Source organism: Leopardus geoffroyi, chromosome D1, assembly GCF_018350155.1.
Source record: "Leopardus geoffroyi isolate Oge1 chromosome D1, O.geoffroyi_Oge1_pat1.0, whole genome shotgun sequence".
NCBI classification, from domain to species: domain Eukaryota; kingdom Metazoa; phylum Chordata; class Mammalia; order Carnivora; family Felidae; genus Leopardus; species Leopardus geoffroyi.
The window spans coordinates 88,292,825-88,315,240 of NC_059329.1; the positions used below are offsets into that span (position 1 = coordinate 88,292,825).

At 52.0% G+C, this 22,416-nt stretch overlaps 2 protein-coding genes and 1 long non-coding RNA gene across 5 annotated transcripts in view; 2 read left to right on the forward strand and 1 right to left on the reverse strand.

Moving 5' to 3' along the window:
• The window catches only part of NAT10 (N-acetyltransferase 10), a 35,194-nt gene extending 20,068 nt beyond the window's left edge, over positions 1-15,126 (forward strand). For both annotated transcript variants that reach the window (XM_045484918.1, XM_045484917.1), the window contains exons 14-29: positions 258-408; positions 683-779; positions 1,862-1,978; positions 2,820-2,921; positions 3,017-3,091; positions 3,888-4,004; positions 4,804-4,937; positions 5,150-5,198; positions 8,240-8,336; positions 8,415-8,525; positions 9,428-9,600; positions 10,101-10,220; positions 10,586-10,684; positions 11,054-11,127; positions 12,030-12,113; positions 14,315-15,126. In XM_045484918.1, coding sequence (XP_045340874.1) covers positions 258-408; positions 683-779; positions 1,862-1,978; positions 2,820-2,921; positions 3,017-3,091; positions 3,888-4,004; positions 4,804-4,937; positions 5,150-5,198; positions 8,240-8,336; positions 8,415-8,525; positions 9,428-9,600; positions 10,101-10,220; positions 10,586-10,684; positions 11,054-11,127; positions 12,030-12,113; positions 14,315-14,426 — 1,712 coding nt within the window. In that variant the 3' untranslated portion in view covers positions 14,427-15,126. The remainder of the gene's footprint in view (positions 1-257; positions 409-682; positions 780-1,861; positions 1,979-2,819; positions 2,922-3,016; positions 3,092-3,887; positions 4,005-4,803; positions 4,938-5,149; positions 5,199-8,239; positions 8,337-8,414; positions 8,526-9,427; positions 9,601-10,100; positions 10,221-10,585; positions 10,685-11,053; positions 11,128-12,029; positions 12,114-14,314) is intronic.
• Positions 15,127-16,206: 1,080 nt separating this feature from the next.
• Positions 16,207-19,104, forward strand: LOC123601573. The gene is made up of 3 exons (XR_006714165.1): positions 16,207-17,498; positions 17,833-17,967; positions 18,884-19,104. It is a non-coding gene; the product is annotated as an uncharacterized LOC123601573 (long non-coding RNA).
• The window catches only part of ABTB2 (ankyrin repeat and BTB domain containing 2), a 175,630-nt gene continuing 172,311 nt past the window's right edge, over positions 19,098-22,416 (reverse strand). For both annotated transcript variants that reach the window (XM_045484920.1, XM_045484921.1), the window contains exons 16-17: positions 22,178-22,291; positions 19,098-20,838 (exon numbers count right to left, since the gene is read on the reverse strand). In XM_045484920.1, coding sequence (XP_045340876.1) covers positions 20,641-20,838; positions 22,178-22,291 — 312 coding nt within the window. In that variant the 3' untranslated portion in view covers positions 19,098-20,640. The remainder of the gene's footprint in view (positions 20,839-22,177; positions 22,292-22,416) is intronic.

The window sequence follows — 22,416 nt, forward strand, 5'->3', positions numbered from 1 at the left end:
TCTGGGTTGGGCCCTTGTTTGTTACTGCCTTAGGGCACGGTCACATTGACTTAGATCCCTGTGGGATCAGTGTCATGGCAAATTGAACATCCCCCAGAATAGTTTAAAACCACTCAGTTAAAATCTTTTAGCTGTATTTATGTGGGCATCAGGTAACAAAGAGAAAGTAGAACATTTGCTTTGCTCTTTTAGACAAACACATTTAATAATTGTTTCTCATTGTGTGTGTGTGTGTGTGTGTGTTTTGTGGAGAGCAGCGCGAACGCTGCATGAGGTTTCCCTGCAGGAGTCCATCCGATACGCCCCCGGGGACGCGGTGGAGCAGTGGCTGAACGACTTGTTGTGCCTGGATTGCCTCAACATCCCCCGGATAGTCTCAGGCTGCCCCCTGCCTGAGGCCTGCGAGCTGTATCCTCCCGGGTTCTGTGCCCGGTGAAGAGAGGGGGGTGATGGAAGAATTCGGTTTTGGCCCTTTGTTTCATAGGCTGCTGCTCGAAGGAGAGGGGGAAAGTTAGACATTCTCCATTTCCTTTCTTTTCCTTCCCTAATGTGTTCTGTGCAGGACATAGGGCTCTTCCTTCTAATCTGAGGGACATCTACATATCCAGGTTTCCCTTTGGAAGCAGTGTGTCCTATTTTGGGCTCTCTTTGGTTTGTTTTGGTTGCTTAACTCCAGACCCAGCTACTACGTTAACAGAGATACTCTCTTTTGCTACCACAAGGCCTCCGAAGTTTTCCTCCAAAGGCTTATGGCCCTCTATGTGGCTTCTCACTACAAGGTAACTGCAGCTGGCTGAAGTGGGTGAACTGCAGCTCTGACAGTCCCCCTTTACCGGCTTTCCATGTCTTGTATTCCCCAGTGGCTCAGGTGACTATTCTACTGGGACTCAAATGTCCTGATGTTGTCAAGGTCCACTGACTTTGCCGGAGGGATTGCATTTCCCATGGTTGTTCAGGCCTGTCTTGGGCTCCTAGCTTTGCACACAGAGTGTGGGATTCCTGCATGTAACTCCATACTTGGTGGGTGGGGAGGGTGGAAAGCTTTGCCTGTTTTAAAATGGGTTCTTCTATCTTTCCCTTGTCTGCTAATCAGATAGACTCAGATGATATAGCAGCTGTTACCTGGTGGTGCTGACTGACCCAGCCCAGCCTTTTACCTCTGGGCTATTTTTAAACGTTTATTTATTTTTGACAGAGAGAGAGAGAGAGAGAGCATGCATGCACGCAAGTCGGGGAGGGGCAGAGAGAGAGGGGGATAGAGGATCCAAAGCGGGCTCTGTGCTAACAGCAGAGCCTGCCGTGGGACTCAGACTCACAAATCGTGAGATTGTGACCTGAGCCGAAGTTGGACACTTAACCAACTGAGCCCCCCAGGACTCCCCGCCCCGGGCTATTCTTAAGGAGCACTGGATGCGAATTTAGAATATTTGAGAGTCTTCAAAACTAAAGGGCACATTGGGAAGGACATTTCTTGAGTATCTAGGTAGCATTTTTGTGAACACCCCTTAACGGGAGGCTGAGGAGCTAGTGGTGATAGGTTTTCTTGAGATAGCCTCTTCTCTGGGAAGTGACAAGTTCACTCCCCCGCTGTGAACTACACAGTGCTAACTAGGCAGTCCTCTGCCCTCTGTAGCCTCAGCGCTCTTGGAGAGATGACAGCAAACATTTGAGGCGAAGTCCCACATAGGCCATCTCGGAGGGTCTCAGGCTGGCGGCCAAGATGCTGGAAAAGAGCTTCCCCAAGTTTCAGCTCGCCACTTGGCTTTGGGGAAGGTGGTGCTCCAGTCAGTGACTCCGGAGTGGCCTCTTGAGTAAAGGACAAGAGGAGTGGTTCTCATGGACCCGTATTTGTGCCCCACAGAACTCCCCCAACGATCTCCAGATGCTTTCTGATGCGCCTGCCCACCTTCTGTTCTGCCTCCTGCCCCCTGTGCCCCCCACCCAGAATGCCCTTCCCGAAGTGCTTGCTGTCATCCAGGTATGCTGGCATTCGTTTGAAGAACCACTTAGGAATCAAGGATTAATGGCTCAGTAACTGTGGCCTGGGAGGGGGAGTGTTGATTCCTGGTGCGGAGCCAAGTAGCTGGGTCATTCGGGGCAGACAGTTAGGATGTGTGGAAGGGAACCACTGCCGACAGAAACCCAGAGCCCCACTGATGGTGAATAGATGAAAGTCGGAACTGGCCGCTCGTATTTTGATTTACGGCTCCTCCTAAAACAGGATTTGTTTGTTTTGCTCTTATTACAAAAGCAACATGTGTACTTCTAAAATTAGAAAATACAGATGGAAACATGGGATCATAGTGTTTGGTAGTCTGGGTTTTTTTTGTTTTTTTTGTTTTTTTTTTTTTCAGTGTGTCAAATATAATCTCTGTAGTTTTTATTTTTTTCATAATTTCTATAGTTTTTAAAGGTTTAAAGGCTGCATTGTTTATGCACGTACCATACCATGTATAACCATTCTCCTTTTAGACACCAGAGTCGTGAATTTGCACTATTTCATATAGAGCTGCATGAGTGTCCCGTGTCTTAATTGATGTTTGCACATGTGCACATTGTGTGGAGACCCTCTTCTAGTGTAGTTTCTGCGCTTTGGGCCAGAGTTTGTCTGTGTTCTACCTTGTTATGACAGTGTCCGGATGCTCCTGGGGCAGAGTAATGACTGTTCCACTGAAAATGGAAGTCAGTTACAGGGTGAAGCCTGAACTGGAGTGGAAACAGCTGGCCTCGTCAGGGAACTAGCAGAATGCTGATGATCTGTGAGTGGGCTCTGTACCTGGGCTGGCCTTTCTGTCTACACCGTCCTGCTTCCCCCATAGGTGTGCCTGGAGGGGGAGATTTCTCGACAGTCCATCTTGAACAGCCTGTCTCGAGGCAAGAAGGCTTCGGGGGACCTGATTCCATGGACCGTGTCCGAACAGGTGCTGCACTTTCCCTGGTATGGCTGAGTGAGTGAAGTTGGCGGTGTTGGAGGACTTTTTTGTTGCTCACGTACTGCCCTTTGTCTCCCACACAGTTCCAAGACCCAGACTTCGGTGGCCTTTCAGGTGGAAGGGTTGTTCGCATTGCTGTTCACCCGGATTATCAAGGGGTAATGTGTCCTCATGCTTCTCAAAACTGCGATGCTTTATTAGCTGCAGCCGTGTTGCTGGCAGCTTGTGAGGGCAGGTGGATTTGGTATGAATGGAAGGCTGGTCAAGGAATAAGCAGTTCCAGGAACTCCTCTGCCATGAACAGTTTTCCTGGGGCTGGGGGTGGCGAGTGGGCAGGATGATTGTATATGCTTGCTTTTCTTTTGTGAGGACAGAGCTCTTGTGAACCTGACCTACTTTTCACCATTACCTCCTCTTAGAAATCCCCACTGCTGGGGCGCCTGGGTGGCTCAGTCGGTTAAGAGTCTGACTTCGGCTCAGGTCATGATCTCATGGTTTGTGGGTTCGAGCCCCATGTTGGGCTCTGTGCTGACAGCTTAGAGCCTGGAGCCTGCTTCATATTCTGTGTCTCCCTCTCTCTCTCTGCCCCTCCCCGGCTCACACTCTGTCTCTCACTCTCTCAGAAAATAAACAATAAAAAAAAAAAAAAAAAAGAAATCCCCACTGGGGAGTCCGTTGTGGAGACATCAGTTTGGGGCTTGCTAGTCTGTGGATCAGAAAGCCCAGCCAGCCATCCTCAGGCTCAGGCTAGATGGTGTGAGAGTGAGGGTCATAGCATGCTCACTCTTAGGGTCTCTCTTCGGACCTCTTTGAGGGATTTCATTAATTCTCTTTGCCAAGTGTACTGTGACTCAGACTGGAGGCTTTCTGGAAGGAGTTCAGGGACGTAGAGGTGATTTAGACAGATTGAGAACATTCTCTTCCTTGTCTGTCTCCCTCCATGTTTGCTCACAGATGGGCTACGGCAGCCGAGCTCTGCAGCTGCTGCAGATGTACTTTGAGGGCAGATTCCCTTGTCTCGAGGAAAAGGTCCTTGAGACGTCACAAGAAATTCGTACCGTCAGCAGCGAGGTAAGCATCTTTTGGCCGAACTCCTTGTTCCTGGAGGATAGTTCTCAGGAGCATCTAGAACTGTCCAGTGGTCTGGGCTGTCTGAGCACCAGCAGATTTCCTCCTGTTTTGGAGAAACTCTTGCTTCTCCAGCTGCCACTGGTGTTGAGAACCTCAGATCAGCATTATCAGCATCACCTGGAAACCTATTTTAAAAATGCCGGTTTTTAAGCCCTGCCCCCAGTCATGCTGACTCAGAGGGTCAGGAGTGGGGCCCAGCGGTTTGTGTCTCAGCTCCTAGGTAATGCCGCTGCGTGCTCCAGCTTATAGCCGCTGAGCACTGAGCCGGGTCTAAGGGAAGTTGTGTCTTTCTTGGTAAGGTGATAAACGCCAGGAACTGTGATGGCTTCTCACACACGTTCACTTGATTTTCACAGTAGCCTATTCAGGAGGTGGGGAAAGGCCTTATATTTAAGGTCCGGCTCAGCGGTTTGTTACTTCCCAAGTCCCAGACCCATCTGATGACAGAACTGGATCTTCGGAACCCCACCTCTGTCTCTCTTTAAATCACGTGGCTATTTTCCTGAATTCTGGGTTTGGAGCGGTGTGGTTTCATGCATGTCCAGGTGTTTGGTACACTTGGAAATGATCACTGGACTGAGTGGTGTGCCTCTATTTTAAAATCCAGGGAACAGAGAAATCTGTCCCAGTTTTTACTGTGTTTAGGTTAGAGCCTGGTATGGTAGGGGTGCTTGGGAATGTTACTAAGCTTCCTCTCCCTTTACTGGGTGGACTGTGTTCTCTTCCTGACATCCTGTAGGCTGTCAGCTTGTTGGAAGAGGTCATCACTCCCCGGAAGGACTTGCCTCCCTTACTCCTCAAACTGAATGAGAGGCCTGCTGAGCGCTTGGATTACCTGGGTGTGTCCTATGGCTTGACCCCCAGGCTCCTCAAGTAAGGGTCTGCCTGCTCTTTCTCTTTCACATCACCCTGTGGCCTTGGTGTCCTGAAAATGAGCGTTCTGTGGACTGTGTTTGCCCTTCCAGCTGGTGTGTTTGTCGGTTCCGTTGACCACTCCCCCACCCCTGCCCAGCCCTTCCCGTCTTCATCTGCCGGCCAGTCTCAGAAGGTGCGCACAGTGACCTGCTCTTTTTGTGTCTTGGCAGGTTCTGGAAGCGAGCTGGGTTTGTTCCTGTGTATCTGAGACAGACCCCGGTGAGTGAGGTGGAGGAGGGGTGTGGGTTTGCAGTTACAGTTGGTGACAGGTCTGTCCTTATATGGAGCCCAGGTGCCTCTTGCTATGCTCTGAGCACGTGTGCCCTGCCTCCAAGAGGTTTATTCTGATGGACACCAAAACAGCCATCGCCACTTCAAGGCCATGCGATCACACACTTCGCTCCCCCACTGTGTGGTGCACACTCGGTGTGTATCTGGCTTTGTGCTTGATTATAAAATGGCAGAAGTGCGTGTGGACTCGTTCGTCAAATTCTGGAATCCTGCAGCCTGGGGGCCTCCTAGAATTTGTGAAAAGTGTAGCAGTGTCTTTAGGAGAGGCTTGTAGATGCGCAGCCTCAGGTATGTGAAGGAGGGATGTGATTACGTGGATGACCAAGCCATGGAGGATTATTATGGAAGGGAGAGAGTTACTGGGAGTTCATTAAAAAAAAAAATCTAGCACCTGCAATGAGTAAGGTAAGCCACAAAACTTATTTTCTAATGGGTAGAATTAGGCAACAAGAGAGTGAAGAAATGAGAAGTTTTTTAGGTTATGCTATGTGCCGTGAAGAAAAAATTGGAAGTGTAGCATACTGAGTGGTCAGGCTTCTGAGGGGTGGCCTTTCCAACTGGACCCTGAGCATAATGCACTAGCCACATGGACGGTCCTAGAGAAAAAGGTGTTTCTATTTTTTTTTTTTTTTTGTTTTTAAATTTAGAGAGCCTGCAAGTGAGTGGGGGAGGGGCAGAGAGAGCAGGGAGAGAATCCCAAGCAGGCTCCTTGCTGTCAGCGCAGAGCCGGATGCGGGACTTGATCTTAAACTGTGAGATTATGACCTGAGCTGAAATCAAGAGCAGGACGCTTAATTGACTGAGATGCCCAGGCACCCTGAAAAATATGTTTCTAAGCAACAAGTGCAGGGCCTGAGGTGGAAGTGAATCGGTGATTTGAAAGCGACAAAAGAAGGTTGGCGTGGGTCATTGGCTGGGGACTCTGTTTTCTTCCCTCCAGTTGGAGGAAGGTGTTCAGGAGCTGTGGCTGCTGTGTAGACAGTGGATGGTGGTGGCCCAAGAATGGAGGCGAGGATGTGGGTGGATGAGAGATGGGGTGTGGGCTGAGGAGGAAGCAGTGAAGATGGAGAGAAGTGGCCGAGGCCGGGCGTGTTTGGGGGTGACACTGACTAGAACTGAAGGATTGGACTGCAAGATGAGCAAACCAAAAGAATCGAGGATAATTCTTAGGTTTTTGGCTTGAGAGTTAGTAAGAAACTGGGAGATGGAGGTGTTATTTGCCGAGAAGAGCCGCCGGGGGAGGGACAGGTCTGGAGGTGACAGCGGGAATGCCCTGGCACAGTGGGAGATGCTTGTCAGATGCCCGATGGGGACAGAGACAAGCGGTGGCCTGCAGGAGTCTGGCACTCCAGGTAGAGGTTGGGGCTGGAGATAGACACTTGGGAGCATATTCTCAAGAGAATATACTCCCTGGGGTCAAGGACTTTGTTTTCTTCACAGCCATAACCCCAGCACTTAATATCATCTACTACGTGTGGTATCGTGTTTGGTAAATACTTTTCAGTGAATGAGTACATTTTAAAAGTTATCGAAAGCTGGGACTGAAAGTCAACTGAGGGTGCGTCCTGGACTGTCCAGCCTTTGGAGGAATGAGTCAGGAGACGACAGAGTGGCCTTGAGGTGGAGGAGAAAGTTGGGGAGCGTGTCAGAAGCCAGGATTAACCAGTGTTTCAAGAAAGGGACTCAGTGACTTTCGGAGAGCAAGTAAGCTGAGGACAAATAAATGGTCAAAGGACAATGGTGATTAGAAGGAAGGCAGCTCCTGGAGAGCTCAGGGCTCATCCTAACTGGAGAGAATGGAAAGTGAGGAAATAGATGATTCATATGGGAAGTGAAAGGGGCAGAGAAACAAGGTAGCTGCAGGGAGACTGGCATTCAGGGGAGTTTATCTGGTGGGAGATTCTAGAACATGGTTGTTTGCTGCAGGGTATGATTCTGTAGAGATCACACAAATCGTAGTTCAGGTGACAGGGGCTGATTGCAGACCTCGAGGTAGGGGGAGTAGGACCCTGGGTGCAGGGGGTGAGGTGGCCACCTCATCCTTCACAGCAACAGGGAAGGCAGAAAGTTTGGGCACAGAAGGTGTGGGTCAGTTGGTTGGGTTGGTGCTGGGAGGACGAAGTTCTGTTTTCCCAGATGGGAGGCTGAGAGAAGGGGCGTTGGAGGTTTGATTGTTTTGGAGTGCACAAAGTCCCCAGTTTCCATGGGCGGTGCCCATTTGAGAGTTTAAAGTTGGCCTGGTGAAGACCACCGGGTGTTCGGCTGCTTCTGTGTGGGCACAGCAGCTCCCAGGTGGGCTGGGTCCTTGTCAGTGAGTGGGGCTGAGGCTGGGCTTAAATTTGCTGGTCGGCTGTGAGGTTTGTGCAGACCACTGAGTTCAGCATAGACCACGGTTTATCCCTGTGCTCTTGTGCGGTATGCCACTCATTTGTGACATGGTGTGGGTATTTTGCTATGTGAGTGTTCTTTGGTCAAAATCCAGTAGATGTTTCTATTGTGTGGGGTTTGTGGTTGTTATGTAATAAAAACATAAAGACCTATGTTCACTATTTTAGCACCTAGAGAAACTTGAGAAAGTTTAGCACCTAGAGAAAGTTTTGTAAGTTACCCCAAACCTGTTGATTGGATCATGTGGAGTTTAAGCTGTAATGACTCAGAGTTCAGAATCTGACCTGATGGCGTGCGAGTGGCTCACTTCCGTGGATCTGGAGCAGACCTTGTGCTCGGACGATCTGAACTGCTCTGCTCCACTCCTGCGGCACCTGCTAGGAAGTCACAGAACCGAGGGGCCTCTGACAGCTGTTATGCGGGAAATGAGGCTGTGTGGACGTGCAGGCAGTGTGTGGGGGGCTCTCCTAGCTGAGAGGAAGGAGACGCCTCTGGAAGCGCTGCGTCTCCCTGCCCTCCAACAATGACAGCTTCCTCAGAAAAGGGTGTTCTTGGTACAAAGTAGGCATTTGTGTTTCCAGAATGACCTGACTGGAGAACACTCGTGCATCATGCTGAAGACACTGACTGATGAGGATGAGGCTGACCAGGGAGCCTGGCTCCCGGCCTTTTGGAAAGGTAAATTAGAGTAGAAGGGAGACAGGTGACAGGCAGGCGGCCCCCAGACCTCTGACTCTGTGCGATTGTCCTCCACAGACTTCCGAAGGCGGTTCCTAGCCCTGCTGTCCTACCAGTTCGGCACCTTCTCGCCTCCCCTGGCTCTGAACATCATTCAGAACAGGAACATCGGGAAGCCAGCACAGCCAGGTGAGCCACTCGGGCTGGCGCAGAGGGCTGGTAGTGGCTTGGTTTTGTGGAGGCAGGAGGTGGGCGTGGTGGTCCAGGAAGGCTGGCTTAAGAATTGAGGGATGGGCCCCCGGCCTGCATCTCCCACTGACCCCCCCTTCCCGCCTTTGCCCCAGCTGGCCCCGCTCTGCCTTAGGGGCACCTGGCACCCACAATACTTTCCATCTTTGTAACAAGACCTCGGGTGTCAAATAAGTTCATATAGCTAGTTAATTGTGGAACTTGATTTAAATTCTGTGAGCTAGGGTAACCAGCTCAATTCTCAGGCTCATTGTCCTCATTTATGAAATTTGTAATAATATGTGCTCCTCCTCCTGTGGCTGACACATGGGAAGTGCTTTGGACATGTAAATTCCGTTGGAATATTTAAAATATTAAAAAGTGTAATGGATCATTAGTATTAATAGCTGTAGGTTTTTTCTGCTGCTGGTTGTGTGTGTACCTTTTTTTTTCTTTTTTTTTTTTTTTTTTTTTGCCAATTATATTTTAATGGAAAAATCTGTTTTCCTCAAACTGGGCAGAGCATACACACTTTCTGTGAAGCTGGGTCCTGAGGAGAAGTGGCAAAGTGGGGAAGGAGTGTTGTGCTCCTCTATCCCTGGGACGCTGGAGCCTTTCCTTGGTCTGATGCGCTGGCGTGGAACTCTGAGCAAGGGTGACATGCCAACCGTCCCCCCTCCCTGCGTGGCCTGAGGCCGCCTGCCCTTGGCAAGAGAAAGGTCAGGGCTGGCCCAGAGGAGGCCCTGTGGAGGAGCAGCTGTTAGGGCGCCACCAGGGGACCGCTGTGTGTTACTTGGGAACCCCATCAGGCCTTGCAAGGACGTCCGGCTGCTCTAACGTGTCTGGCTCTGTTGCTTGGACAGCACTGTGCCGGGCCGAACTGGAAGCCCTCTTCCTCCCCTATGACCTGAAGAGGCTGGAGATGTACTCACGGAACATGGTGGACTATCATCTCATCATGGACCTGATCCCGGCCGTCTCCCGGATGTATTTCCTAAACCAGCTGGGGGACCTGTCCCTGTCTGCGGCCCAGTCAGTAGGTTACCTGCTGCTTGTGTGTCCATTCAGTTGGATGCTCTGATGTAATTTTGTGCATTTAATTCCTTACGGTTCTGATCAGTGGGTAGTGTTCTCCCCGTTTTACAGGTGGGGGGACACTTGGGCTCTGAAGTTGACTCACGTGCCTGGCCATACAGTCAGAGGAAGAGCTGCAGTTTGAACCCACGTTCTTCCCACCCCACCACATTGCCTTGATTCTAACTCTACCTTAGCAGAGGTTCAAGGGCACTGTGTAATTTAAAATGCAGCTGTGAAGCAGCTGTTTGTCAGGATAATCAGTTTGGGGATTTCAGGAGGAAGAAGCATTTCTTGGTGGTTTCAGTAACAGGGTGAAAGAGAAGATGCCAGAACAGACCATACCAGTCGATATTTTGTGGCATATAGCTTTGGTCAAAAGAAAGTGACTGGTTCTCCGTGCCCTTTTAATGGGTAAGGGCCTGTCCTAGTGGCCACTCCAGCAGATTTTCCATCCTCCAGGCTCTTCTCTTAGGCATTGGCCTCCAGCACAAGTCTGTGGATCAGCTGGAAAAGGAGATTGAGCTGCCCTCAGGCCAGTTGATGGGACTTTTCAACCGGATCATCCGCAAAGTGGTGAAGGTAATGTCATCTGAAGGCAGAGTTTTGATCTGTTTCAGATAATTCAACAAACTCACTCCCTGCCCTAAAACAAACAGATGTTAACGTTTGGCCGTATTTGTTGCAGATCTTCACACTCACTCACTCACTCACTCTCGCTCTCACATGGAGAAATAGGGGGCTTCAGCTCTATATGGAATGTTCCTGTGCTTTCTCCCAGGGGCGGCACTACTGTTAGGAATTTGCTATCTTCCAGTCTGTGTTTTTCTACTCTTACCGTGAAGGTGTGCACTCTTGCCCATGTGAAGTGTGTGCTAAGTGACTCGGTAGTGAGTGACAGGGTCCCAGCTGCCTCTCCGCTTCATCTCTCGGCTGTTGTCTTGCAGCTATTTAATGAAGTGCAGGAGAGGGCCATAGAGGAGCAGATGGCGGCAGTGAAGGATGTGGTTATGGAGCCCACGATGAAGACCCTCAGTGATGACCTGGTAGGACCCGCTTAAAGCGTGGGAATGTCGGAGGTGCACCTGTCGCCCTGGGGGGAGAGTCCTCCGCCCTGACGCAACGGAGTCCCCCTGGCCTGCGTGTGCTCGCGCTCTTGCTCCCCGACATGCGATGCCCCTCGAGTGCGTGCGTGCAGGCAGTCCAGCACTGCTACTGACAGCTTGTTTGTCCTTTCAGTCTTTTGCAAACACACATTTGATATTCTTTTAGTAAGAGCTGCCTCTGATGGCAGGGAAGGGGGTGAACCGAGGAGAAGGAGCTGTCTGCTCTCATAGTGATACCATGCCCTGTTTTTCTGTCATTTGTCCTCTGCTCGGCTCTGACCTGCTCTGTCTCTGGGGCTTTGACCGCAGGATGAAGCAGCAAAGGAATTCCAGGAGAAACACAAGAAAGAAGTGGGGAAGCTGAAGAACATGGACCTCTCTCAGTAAGGCCCCCCGTGCCGCTCATGGGGAGTGGAGGCTCCGCCTTGGCCTTGAGGACCCTGGGGACCTGTCTGCAGCCCCCTTCTGATCCACATCCGGGTGCCCTGGCAGCTGTCACATGGCACCATTTTAGAAGCCAGACAGCTAAAATCTCCCTAACTCACTCTGCATATTTTGAGGATGTTCCCTCAGGTCCCCAGGGAGGGGTGCTAATTGATGAACATCCGTTTTCAATGGCTGCTTTTCTCTGTTTGGCTTTTACATGTGAACTTGATTCAAGAAAGGATTCTACTGCCCACAAATAAACCAAAACCACTTGTTCTGGAACCTTCTGTGAACTAGGACTCCTAGTCCCTCTGAGCTTCAGCTGTAATGGTGTCCACTCTGTGGGTTGATGTAAATGATGTTTCTAGAATTAGTGGCCTCTGAGCTTCGTTGACCTGTAGCCCCCTGACTGAGTCCTTTAGAAATGGTGGTTGTTGGACACATGAGATGGAGGACCCTGGAGGTCCCTGGGCAGGGTTTTGAGCTCTGCCCTCAATTCACAGTTATCAAAACCCTGACTTGCTGGGGCTGCTGGCTTGAGAGAGGTGGGGTGAAGTGGGGCAGGGAGGCACGATTCCGGGGCCTGTGGGCACATGCCTCTTGAGGTGGGAGTGAGCAAGATGCTTGTGGGGCCATAGGAGGCTCCCCCTGCTGGACAGTTAGTGAGAGTATGACTCCTGGCAGGCCCTGTGGCCCTCCTTGCTCCCATGAAGCTCCCTAGTGTGCAAGTGCCCCTTCCCTTTGCTGCTCACGCTGGTGCGGCTGGCCGGGCCTTTGTGATGGGCCATGTCTGCTGAGAATGTTGTCACTATCTTCTTTTGAGCAGGCTTTGAGATTTCCTTTTTTTTTTTTTTTTTAGATACATAATCCGTGGAGATGATGAAGAATGGAATGAAGTTTTGAACAAAGCTGGGGAGAATGCCTCCATTGTCAGCCTGAAGAGGTGAGGGCCCAACAGACTTCTGGCAGGAGAGGCTTTCTGGTCTCTCAGCTCCTCTAGTGACTTTCATTAGGAAATAGGTCGAAGCAAAAGCTTTGAGGGACAAAATCACTACTCTTTCCTTGAGGGTAGCTCCTTTGGTATTGTATTTCCTACAGATGAGGCAGGGCCATGGGGCTCTTGTGGGCATCAGTGTGGTGTCTTGTGCACCCTCACAACGGCGGTGGCTGCTTTATTAGCAGCACTGCTCTAAAAATGAAGTGACCGAGGCTCCAGGGTGTTAAGTAACTTCCCAAGAAGCATCCAGCCAGTAAGAGGCTGAGCCGGGGTCAGGACCAGGTGTGTCCACTGCTGAGGCTGGAGTTTTACCTGCTATATTCCCCTTGCTTGAAGCTGGTGATTCCCCAAGTCTTGGGTCTTAGAGTTCCTTTGCATCATAAAAATTGAGGGCCCCCAAGGGACTTTTGTTTATGAGGGTTATATCTATCAATATTTTCCATGTTAGAAGTAAACTGAGATGTTAAAAAATTCATCCAGAATTAACAATCATGGACTCATTATGGTTTTGTTGTTTAGAAAAATAGCCTTTGCCCACAAAAATCTTAAGAGTGGCGTTGTTTTACATTTACATTTTGCAAACGCTGTCTGGGTTAATAGCAGCTGACTCCTCTGCTTCTGCGTTCATTCTGGTGCCATCGCACACCTCGTAGCTTCTGGAAGACTGGACAGCTGTGAGAGTGAAAGTGAGGGGCAGACAGTGTGTTTGTACTGTTGTGAAAACAGTTTCCCCCTTGGGGCCCACCTGGAAGAGTTGGGGATCCCAGGAGGCCCTGCTTGAAAACCTCCCCTTCCAGCTGCTTCTCTGCAGAGGGGGGCATTTGTAAATCATGGCTTCTCGGGCCTGAACCTATATTGGAGTTCCTGGGGAGGAGAATGAGGTTTCCCCTGCCCTTGGCCTCTGGAGATGAACTTCCACAGCTGGTTTGGAGTTAGTGGGGAGGTGAGTTCTTGGCGTTGCCATAGGATAGGTTCCCTTGAGGGATAGATTTGGAAAGAAGAAGTCTTGTGACTCTAGGAACTAGAGATCCCAGAAATCAGATACTGTCTCCTGCAGTCTCCATAAAGTTACTGTGGCATTTTGAAGGTTCCAGCAGTGCTGCCAGCCTCAATCCCCGGATGCTCTCAGATGTGGCACGAGAGCTCACTGTCATCGTGTCCTAGTTTCTGGTTTGGCCAGGATAGCAGATGACGCACAGGGCCTGTGATGGCTCTGGCCTTGAGCATGGTGGCTTTGACTGGAACAAAAGGCTGGGGCGTGTGCTTGGTGTGGACCCCGCTGGTTCCATGTCCCTCGGAGCTTGGCTTTTCCTGCCGTTTGTGCCGTTTGGCTGCTGGTGAGGAGCCTCCTGCTTTCACTGGCCTCTGTGGCAGATCTGCTTGAAGTTCTGAGTCAGTTCTACTCTTGGAGATAAAAACACTGATACCTGTCATCGTATTCTTTGAGGCCTTGCTTTTCTTTTTTGAGAGGTCATTTCGTTCAGGTGATGGTAGTGGTCTGTGGATGGAACTGTTTGCTCTCTCGTCATAGGGAGGTGTTTGTTCCCAGGACGAAATGCCACTGGAGAGAATCTTTAACCTGTAAAAGGGAAGGAAGGCGGTAGTCCTTTGCCGAATGACTCCAGTACTAAGCTGTCAGCGAGGCCGCCCCTGGCCAGCTGAAACGTGTAACCTGAGTTCCTACTCCTTTCGGTTTCTCTCTCATTTAGGAAAAATAAAATACTACCGCGCTGGAAAGTATTACAGGGTGTTCTTGGGAGAGTCCTGCTTTGTATTAGAGACTATCCACAGGGTCCGTGGGATAATATGTCTGCTTTTGAGTGGTGGGAGGGGAGAATGAACAGCAATCCAAAGGGAATTCAGATTTCAGGTGTTAAGAGAGATTTATTCCTCCAAGGAAGAGCCCGGTCAGGGCAGGAACTGGTCGGCATGTTCCCCCCAGCACAGTGTCTGGCGTGCAGGTAGGCTTGCAGAGAACGTTTCTGTCTCATTAATGTTTCAGATGGTGAAAACCCGTTTTCAGACAAAGCAAAGCAAGCCTGAAGCAAAGCAGTCTGAAAGATGTTACAGATCTGTGCATATTTCATTTTCTCTTTCTATTTGTGGGTTTGTTTTTTTTTTTTTTTTTTTTTTTTTTGTCTCTCTAGTGACAAGAAAAGGAAGCTGGAAGCCAAACAAGAACCCAAACAGAACAAAAAGTTGAAGAAAAATAGAGACATGAAGAATAAAAAAGATATGAAACTGAAGCGGAAGAAATAGGAAGGTGGGCATCCGTGGCTGACGCGTAAGGAGAGGAGTCTGACGTGCTGACCTGTCTCTGGCTGGACCGGGTGGCGGCCTGGATGTTAAAAGCAACGAAGTCCCCATCAGACCCAGAAGCTGCCCAGGAGTTCAGTCCATGGGCCAAGCTTGGCTTAAGGCGACGTCCCTTCTGTGCTGGTCCGCTTAGAACTGGACGGTTGGACAAACCTCTGGTGCTGCTGAGGGCCTGCCTCCCCTCCCCCTGTCCAGGTCTTTTTTCCCCCATAAGTTCACACTTTGCTCTGGGCCCAGCTGTTTTGGCCCCTTCCCACCTGTTGGAGCCACGCTGACTCTTGTCCTTTCTCAGACATTAAATGCACAGCCTTCTGGTGATGCTCAGGAGGCCCCTGATGGAGCCCTGGGCCTCTCGTCGTGGCCTAGAGCAGCAGGAGCTCTGGTCCAACCACGTGGCCGCAGCAGGTCACTGTTCTGTGCGCTGGGCTTTGCTCTGCCGTGAAGCATTCCTCTCCTGGCTCCACAGGCCTGCTGCCCTGTGTCCCTGGAGAGCTTGAGCTCTTCATTTAGGAGAAGACTATGGCATTGAGTCCCCAGATCTGTTATTTCATCTATTTGGGAAAAAATGTGCAAGACCATTTTGCTAGCAGGGATGAAGGAGGGATAGAGAATCTATTTTTAATAAATAACAAGCTAGAAAGACCAACTGCCTGTGGGTGCTCACTGACCCCGTGTGGGTGGGAGTGGTGCCTTGCCTTGTTTCTCCTGGTGGGGCTTGGCTGCCCGGTAATCTCCGGACGGAGTTGGTACTGAGGCCGAGGGCGAGCAGGGGCCAGGGCTTACCAATGACCCAAAAGCCTTTGGGAGAGTGGCCGGCACCCACTGTGCTCACTGTGGTCCCTCTGAGGGACATGCTGTGGTTCCGGGAAGCTAGCTAGCTGTGCGTTTCCTCCAAGCTTCATCAGGTCATCGGGTCCCTTCTGTTGGGTACAGGAATTGTGTGGTGACTTCACGCATACTTTGGTATGCTGTTTCATGGTATCTACTTTCTGGTTCTAAACCCAGTACTGTGTATTGAAACCTTGACCCTGAGGGCCTCTGCTGGTTTCTGTAGGATTGTTCCTTATCCCTGTCACTGAGGGTGAGAAATGCTCAAGGTGGAAGTCGGCTCAGTCGTGCTCTTGTTCTGATCTGCTGTCTCCCTGTGCCCTGCGGCTCCCTGGCTGCGTCAGCCTCGAGCTTTGGTTACTGATCCTCCTCAGATTTTCATAGAACTTAAAAGGACTGGTCTTCCATGAGTCCAAAGACCCTTTCCTCAGCGAAAGGTGTGTAATCCAGCTTCCTGGAAGGGGAACTTCTGGACCAAGAGGATTAAATGTACACCTCCCAGGACTCACACCCACAGCAAGGAGAGCAAATTCGGCCTGGACTGGTGACCCCTGCACCTTGCCTACATAGGTTTAGGGGTCTTTCGTCTCCTGGATCCACAGGTTCCTGTCCACAGACCCCCTGTTAGGCCAGCAGGAGAGTTCAATGAGAGGGGCAACGAGAATTTTTGATCCGCTTGTTTTTCAGGTGAGTGCCCGAGCCTATCTTCTAAAGGATTTTCTTAGGAGAGTGACTTTTTTTTTTTATATGAAATTTATTGTCAAATTGATTTCCATACAACACCCAGTGCTCATCCCAAAAGATGCCCTCTTCAATACCCATCACCTCCTCTCCCTTCCCTCCCACCCCCATCCACCCTCAGTTCTCAGTTTTTAAGAGTCTTTTATGCTTTGGCTCTCTCCCACTCTAACCTCTTTTTTTTTTTTTTTCCTTCCCCTCCCCCATGGGTTTCTGTTAAGTTTCTCAGACAGTGACTTAAAATCAAAGTCGGAATCCCAAGTGGTCAGAGCTGGATGGTTTCTTAAAACTATTGTCTTAAGCCATGTCTTCCCATGCGTATGGGGGCCCAGATCGGCCGAGCCCTTGCATGGCACCTCCCACCCCGAAGCCTGGCTTATGCTCTGCTCCAGGATGCAGGGAGAGGTGCTCTGAGGTCAGACCTCCGGGCTGCAACACTGTTCTGCCCTGAGCCCCACTGTGACCTTGGGCACGCCACTTTCCCTCCACCTGCTGTCCGGGCCCACATCTGTGAGACGCAAGTGGTAATGACCATTCCCACCTCATGCACCGTTGTGAGGAGCGAGTGGAGCTGAGTGTGAAGAGCGGACAGTGGGGCCTGGTGTATGGCAAGTGCTCTAGAAGTCTCTGGGTTGTGTGGCCTGCATCTGCATAACCAGGGGAGCTGCTCAGTGACACGCAAGCTTAGTAAGACTTGGTAAGACTGGCTTTGTTCTAAAACAACCTAAGCTGAAGAGCCCCACTTGGGGGGCAGGAGATGATGCACTTTGTGGTCAGACCTGTCCGTTTCTGTGGCTTCCAACAAGGTCATTCTTCTCGGAGACAGCCTTCCCCTTTGCACACAAAGAGGAAGTGAACATTGTGCCTTGGCCCTTTAATTTGCAAAGGGTATGTTCTTAAACAGGTCCCTGCACTTTGAGATTGTGATCTTGGGTTCCCCTCCAAACTTGAAAAAGCACACCTCCCCCAGACCTCACCATCTGGCCCCCAGACAGTGACATCTGTAAAGCTAGGCTGTCTCAGGAAATCTCATTGGAGAAATGAATTCAGATAGGCTGGCTAGGAATGCTGTCACCAGGACGGGAACGGGGCTGAAGAAGCCTGAACAAAGAAGATTCCTAAATGGTCTCCATCCTCCTGAGCTGGGAGGGGGTTAATGCTGGCCTAGTGCTTCCACTGCTCATCTGGCCCCGGCAGTCCCCAAGGACTCCAGAGTGACCGGGAGGTGGACACAAAGGCATTGTTGAGATGGGCGGGGGGGGGGGGGGGGGGGGGGGGGGGAATAAGTGATCGTCACCTTGGAAAAATGTAGACTCATTATCTGAGGGCCTTTAACACCAGCAACCAGTTTGCAGGCCTGGAGGAGGGGCGGGGCTGCAATCCCTCTGGCCTGAATGGGAGGGTCAGACATCAGCCTTGGAAGAAGCGGATGCCCCTTTCTGTAAACAGGTTGGTTAAAGGAGAAATGTCCTGTGGAGTTTGCAGCTGGTGGGGTGGCAGGAAAGGGAAGGCCTGAGGGTCTCCTACGGGGCTGTAGGTGGTTCAGCTGAGGAAAAAGTTTCCATGCTCTTGGTGTCTGGCTATCATTGGGCAACGAGCAGAGAGCAAAGGAAAGGGAAGAGCAGGAGCAGGAATGCGGGGGACCCTCACGCCTGGAGGAGTTTCCTGTGGGGACGAGGCCCAGGCTCCAGATGCCAAGTGCCAGCCTCTTCTTGACTGTGGGGCGGCTGGAGAACGCAGTCCCACTGTACAGAACTGACGCTCTCAGCCCCTTGTTTCCCAGGGACTCCCGTGAAAAAGTTCACCTTCCTCTCCTCCAGCCTGCCTTTGGCTGCTGTTAGCTGAAGCGGACAGCTGGAGGAGAGAGGCCCCCGTGCTCTGGAGCGGTGGCCCTGAGGAGGCGGCCCAGCCACCAGGGGTAAGGTCACTTCTAGCCCCGATTTCTGTGATTGAAGCGCTTCCTTAGTGTGCTCTGCTACACGTGGGCTCAAAGGGGACCCATCCCTCCCTAACGTGGCCTTCTCTTTGACCTGCCCCCAAAAGAGAAAATGGCTGAGCTCCCTGGGTACTTGACGGAGGTGCATCCTACAGGGGGGAGGGAGGGGAGAGACTTGTGGGGAAGGTGGACACAGACACCTGAAGGGTAGTTACTGCAGATGGCAAGTGCCGGGCAGGGACAACCCCCGTCCTCCCTCACAAGGGCCTCTGCCCAGAATGATGGCGCCAAGGGGTACACCTCCTCCCTGTGGCCCCCAGAGGGCGCTGTGGGCCCACGCAGTCCTCTCACCACTGGTGCCAGGGCCCCACGCCGCAAAGCTGGTCATCAGGCCTTTCGCAGACCAACCCCAACTGACCCCATGAGGTCTTCATGTTGTCCCCCAACTCCTGAGTTCTGGCCTATCAGTTACTGAACCACAGCACTTGGGTCCATGTTTCTAGTGACCTTAGAAATTTTTTTTCCTGCCTCAGGTACCATTTTTAAAAAACCTTTATTTCTGCCTGGACTTTGTACCTGAAACAAACAACTGGTCCCAGAAGACCTCTGGACCCCAGTCGCCAGCTTACTGTTCTCCATTACCAGGTGGCAAACACCCTGCCTCCACCTTGCTGGGCCACACAGGCTTAGACTGTCCAAAGTTTGCAAGCAACTGTTAACCCCAACAACAGCTCTCACGTGAGGGCCGTGGGGGTGGTGTGGGCTCAGGGGAGACCAGAAAAGCCCCTGCAGCCATCGTATTCCTGTCTGTGGGCTCCAGTCCCTCCACACAAACACCTTTTCCGTCCTGATCAATGGCACATGTACTCAACACACGGGAATGATTTTCTCTTATCAGCTACTTCATTTGATGGAAGAGGAACACCAGAGCCCGGTGTTGGGGGACGGATGGAGGCTCAGGTCCTGGGTGAGGTGAGTAGGGGGTAGCCTCAACCCGGCTTTTGGCAGGAAGCCTGAGTAACCAGAGAATTAGCTCTGGATTCTCTTCCTGGTCCTAAATGGGCTCTTCTCCAGCTCTGAGCAACCCTCTATCAGGAGTGATGAGACCAAGGTCATTGTTAACAAGTGTTTATTGTTAATAAAACCATGGTACATTTACAATAAGTGACAACATTAATGTATAGTTACAGTATCATACAATATTACAGCAATAAAATAACGCCTATTCCTTTGTACATCCAGCTCAAGCAGCTAGTCGAAAATATTTTCCAAGATTGCAAGCCCCCAGGGGCTTTTCAAGGTAACCAAAGTAACACCTCCTTAAGTGCCCAGGGCTTTTGGTGAATAAATAGTTTCTAAGGTGCAGCCAGACAGCCTGAAGAAGGCTACACCCGGAGCAAGCTGTCCGGAATGCTCCCCCAGTGTCTGGTCCATAAATATGACAAGCGTCCAGCCCGATGCTGCCCCTCCACCTAGGGAAGCCCGGGGCCTACAGCAGGCCCGGAGCAGGTAGGTGAGAAGCAGCAGGCCTTCTCCCGCCCCTTCCCTCCCACCACTGCCCCACCCTTTCTACCCCCAGGACCGCAGTTCCCAGTGAGAGGTGCCCCCTCTCCAGCCCAAGTCGGAGGACTCAGCCAGGGGTACATTTAGGGGTCTGCTTCCTGAGCCCACAGAGGCAGCCTAAATCTAGGCTTGGGGTTTCAGAATGGGCCCCTAAAAACAGCAGCAGCATGGGCTGAGGCCCCCGGACTCCTCCATGCCACCCTGCGCTTAGACTGAAAGCTCTGAAGGCATCAGTTGGGGAACTGCTCTACCACTAACCGAGCAGGTTCGTGGTCCCCAAAGGAGGGCCTCTGTCGGCCTAGACACCAAAGAGAATAGGACTGAGTGACCCTCTGTGCGGGGATCTTCAGGCCCCCTGGAGGCTCACATCAAGCCTTTGAAGGCACAGCCTTGAGGAATAAGTTCAGGGATTTGGACAGCCTTTCTGACGTGATGTTGAGAAAAAAATACCAGCTTCTGCATGAAGTGGCCTGAGGCCCAGAGTATACATTCTCTACATTCATCAGGATGCCTGTACCTCCAGGAGCCCCAGCTGGGACCGTCCGAGCTTATGGAGGCGTGGGGACTGCGGGTAGTTAGCTTCTGACCGTGCCTTCCAGGCCCTATTTCAAGCGGGAAGAATCAGGATCAGCCATAGATCTCCAGGAGGGGAGCACAAGAGGGTGAGTACACGGCAGCCCTCAAGGTGCAAACGGTATGGGGGTTGCAGGTGGGGGAAGGGCCACCTTTTGACCTTGTCTGCCCATCACTAGTCAAGCAGACACAGCTTGGGGGCAGAGGGTTGAAGGTGCGGCTGCCCAGTGACAGGAGGGCTCAGAGCACATCTACCTGTGCAAGGACAGATCACCACCAGAGGGGAGGTCTGGGGAAAGAGGGGGAAACTGAGTCCCATGAGCCTGGCTCCAGGAGGGCCTCAGCCAGCGCCCCGGCCCCCTCCATGGGGCAACGACCCATCCACAGACCCTGGCTACATACTCGTTCAGATGGCCCGGAAGCACTTGCTCCCAGCCTTTCACACCCGCTGGGATGCCTAGAGACAGAGCCCTGGCCCAGAGGGGGCTGGGTGTGCCGACCTGTGTGCGCCCAGCCCCCTCACACCCGGGAGGTGATGTAGACGGAGTGCACGCGCTCGGCCAGGGTACTCTGCAGGTCCTGCAGCGGGTCCAGGCCCTGCACTTTGCTGTTGCGGCCGTAGATGAGCTGCCGGAAGGAGTCCTGCTCAAGCAGGGCCTTCATGTGCTTGAGGAAGAAGCCTTCACAGAACAGGGCCAGTTCAGGGGCATTGTGGATCTGTGGGGGGTGGGGGGGGGGGGTGAGACCCACAACCTTAGCATGACCCCGGCACAGCCCCACCCGAAACCACCCTCCACCCTCCCCCAGATATTACCCATGGGCCAAAGCCCAGCACGGGCCTTGGCCCCCCCCTGACCTGGACTCCGTCCATAAGCATCACCTCCAGGTTGGACTAATCTGGGCTCAAATCCCAGCTGTGCCACCAGAAACATCACTTGTTCTTGGCCCCAGCGTTTTCTTTGCCTACTTCCCACTGCTGCCATCATTGAATGGCGGTCATCCTTGCTGGGGCAGAAGCTCCCTTACTAATGGCAGGGTCAGGGAGACGGCACGAGGCCCGGCAACTGAGCCGGTAGGTGCTCAGTAACTATTTTAACTCCAGAAATATCAAGTGTCCGCTCTGAGCCAGGCAGTGGGCACCGGGTTCTGAGGTCCAGGTCTCTGCAGTGTGCTCTTAGAGCTGATGTTCTCCTTCGGGGAGACAGAAACCAGAGGACCAAGCAAAGTAACGGCAGATGGAGGTCAGTGCTGTGAGGAAGCACGGGCAGGTGATGGCCGTGTGGCAGGGGCCTTATGGGAGGGGGGGAAATCAGCGGGCTTTGTGAGGTGCTCCGGAAGGTGCTTTCCTGGAGGTGGGGATGGTTATCACAAGAGACCCGGGGGAGGCGGGAGCGGAGAACGAGCCAGGGCACTGGGTGAAGGGAGAGGTGGGTGGGGTGCTAGGGGCTTGGTGAAGCATGATATTTAGTCTGTAAGCGGAGGAAGCTTTGGGGGAGGGGAGGCGTTAAGTAGAGGAGTGACATGGTCCTAACGCTTTTCAAAAAGCCTGTGGACTATGGGGTGAAAGCCAAAAAGGGAGAGGCTGGGCCAGTGCCATGGTCCAGAGAGGGGGCGGGAGAGGCCCAGCGGACAGACTGTCGATGTGTTCACAAGAGCTGACCTAAATGAGGAAAACTAAAAAAGATTTACATATATATAAAGTATATAAAATTCTCATGTTTTGAGTCTAGGCACCTGAGCAGAGGGCCATGCTGTTGCTAAGGAAGGGGAAGATTTAGGAGGACAGGTTGGGTAAGAATCAGGTCAGAACCTGGGGAAGTGATGGGGCTCAGAGAAGCTCAGCCTTTTGCCCCAGGCACCCCCAGCCTGGTGGGGCACAGCTAGAATGTGAACTGGGATCCGCTTGGCTGGAAAGCTCTTCCCCGAGCTACATGCTGCTGAACAGCGATGACCCCAGACTCCAGAGAGCATTCCTGCCCCCCTCCAGTCCTCACACTGCCCTGCAAGTACTGCCCAGCTGCCTCTGTTTCTTGGCCAGGCCCCAGCGGGTCCTCACCTTGGCGTACTTGTATGTGTTCACGGCGCTCTCCACGCTGAGGGTCTGGGAGCACAGGATCTCGCAGTGCCTCTGTAGGGCATCCAGCTGGAACAAGCTGGCGGCTGACAGCAGCTGTGGGGGGGCGCGGAGGGAGGCAAAAGGTGGCCTTGGATGGGGGCATCACGGAACAGAAAGCTGCTTCGTGCAGTGGGCCCTGTGTTCTAATCCTCGGGGCCCTGCCTGCCTCAGCAGGTCAA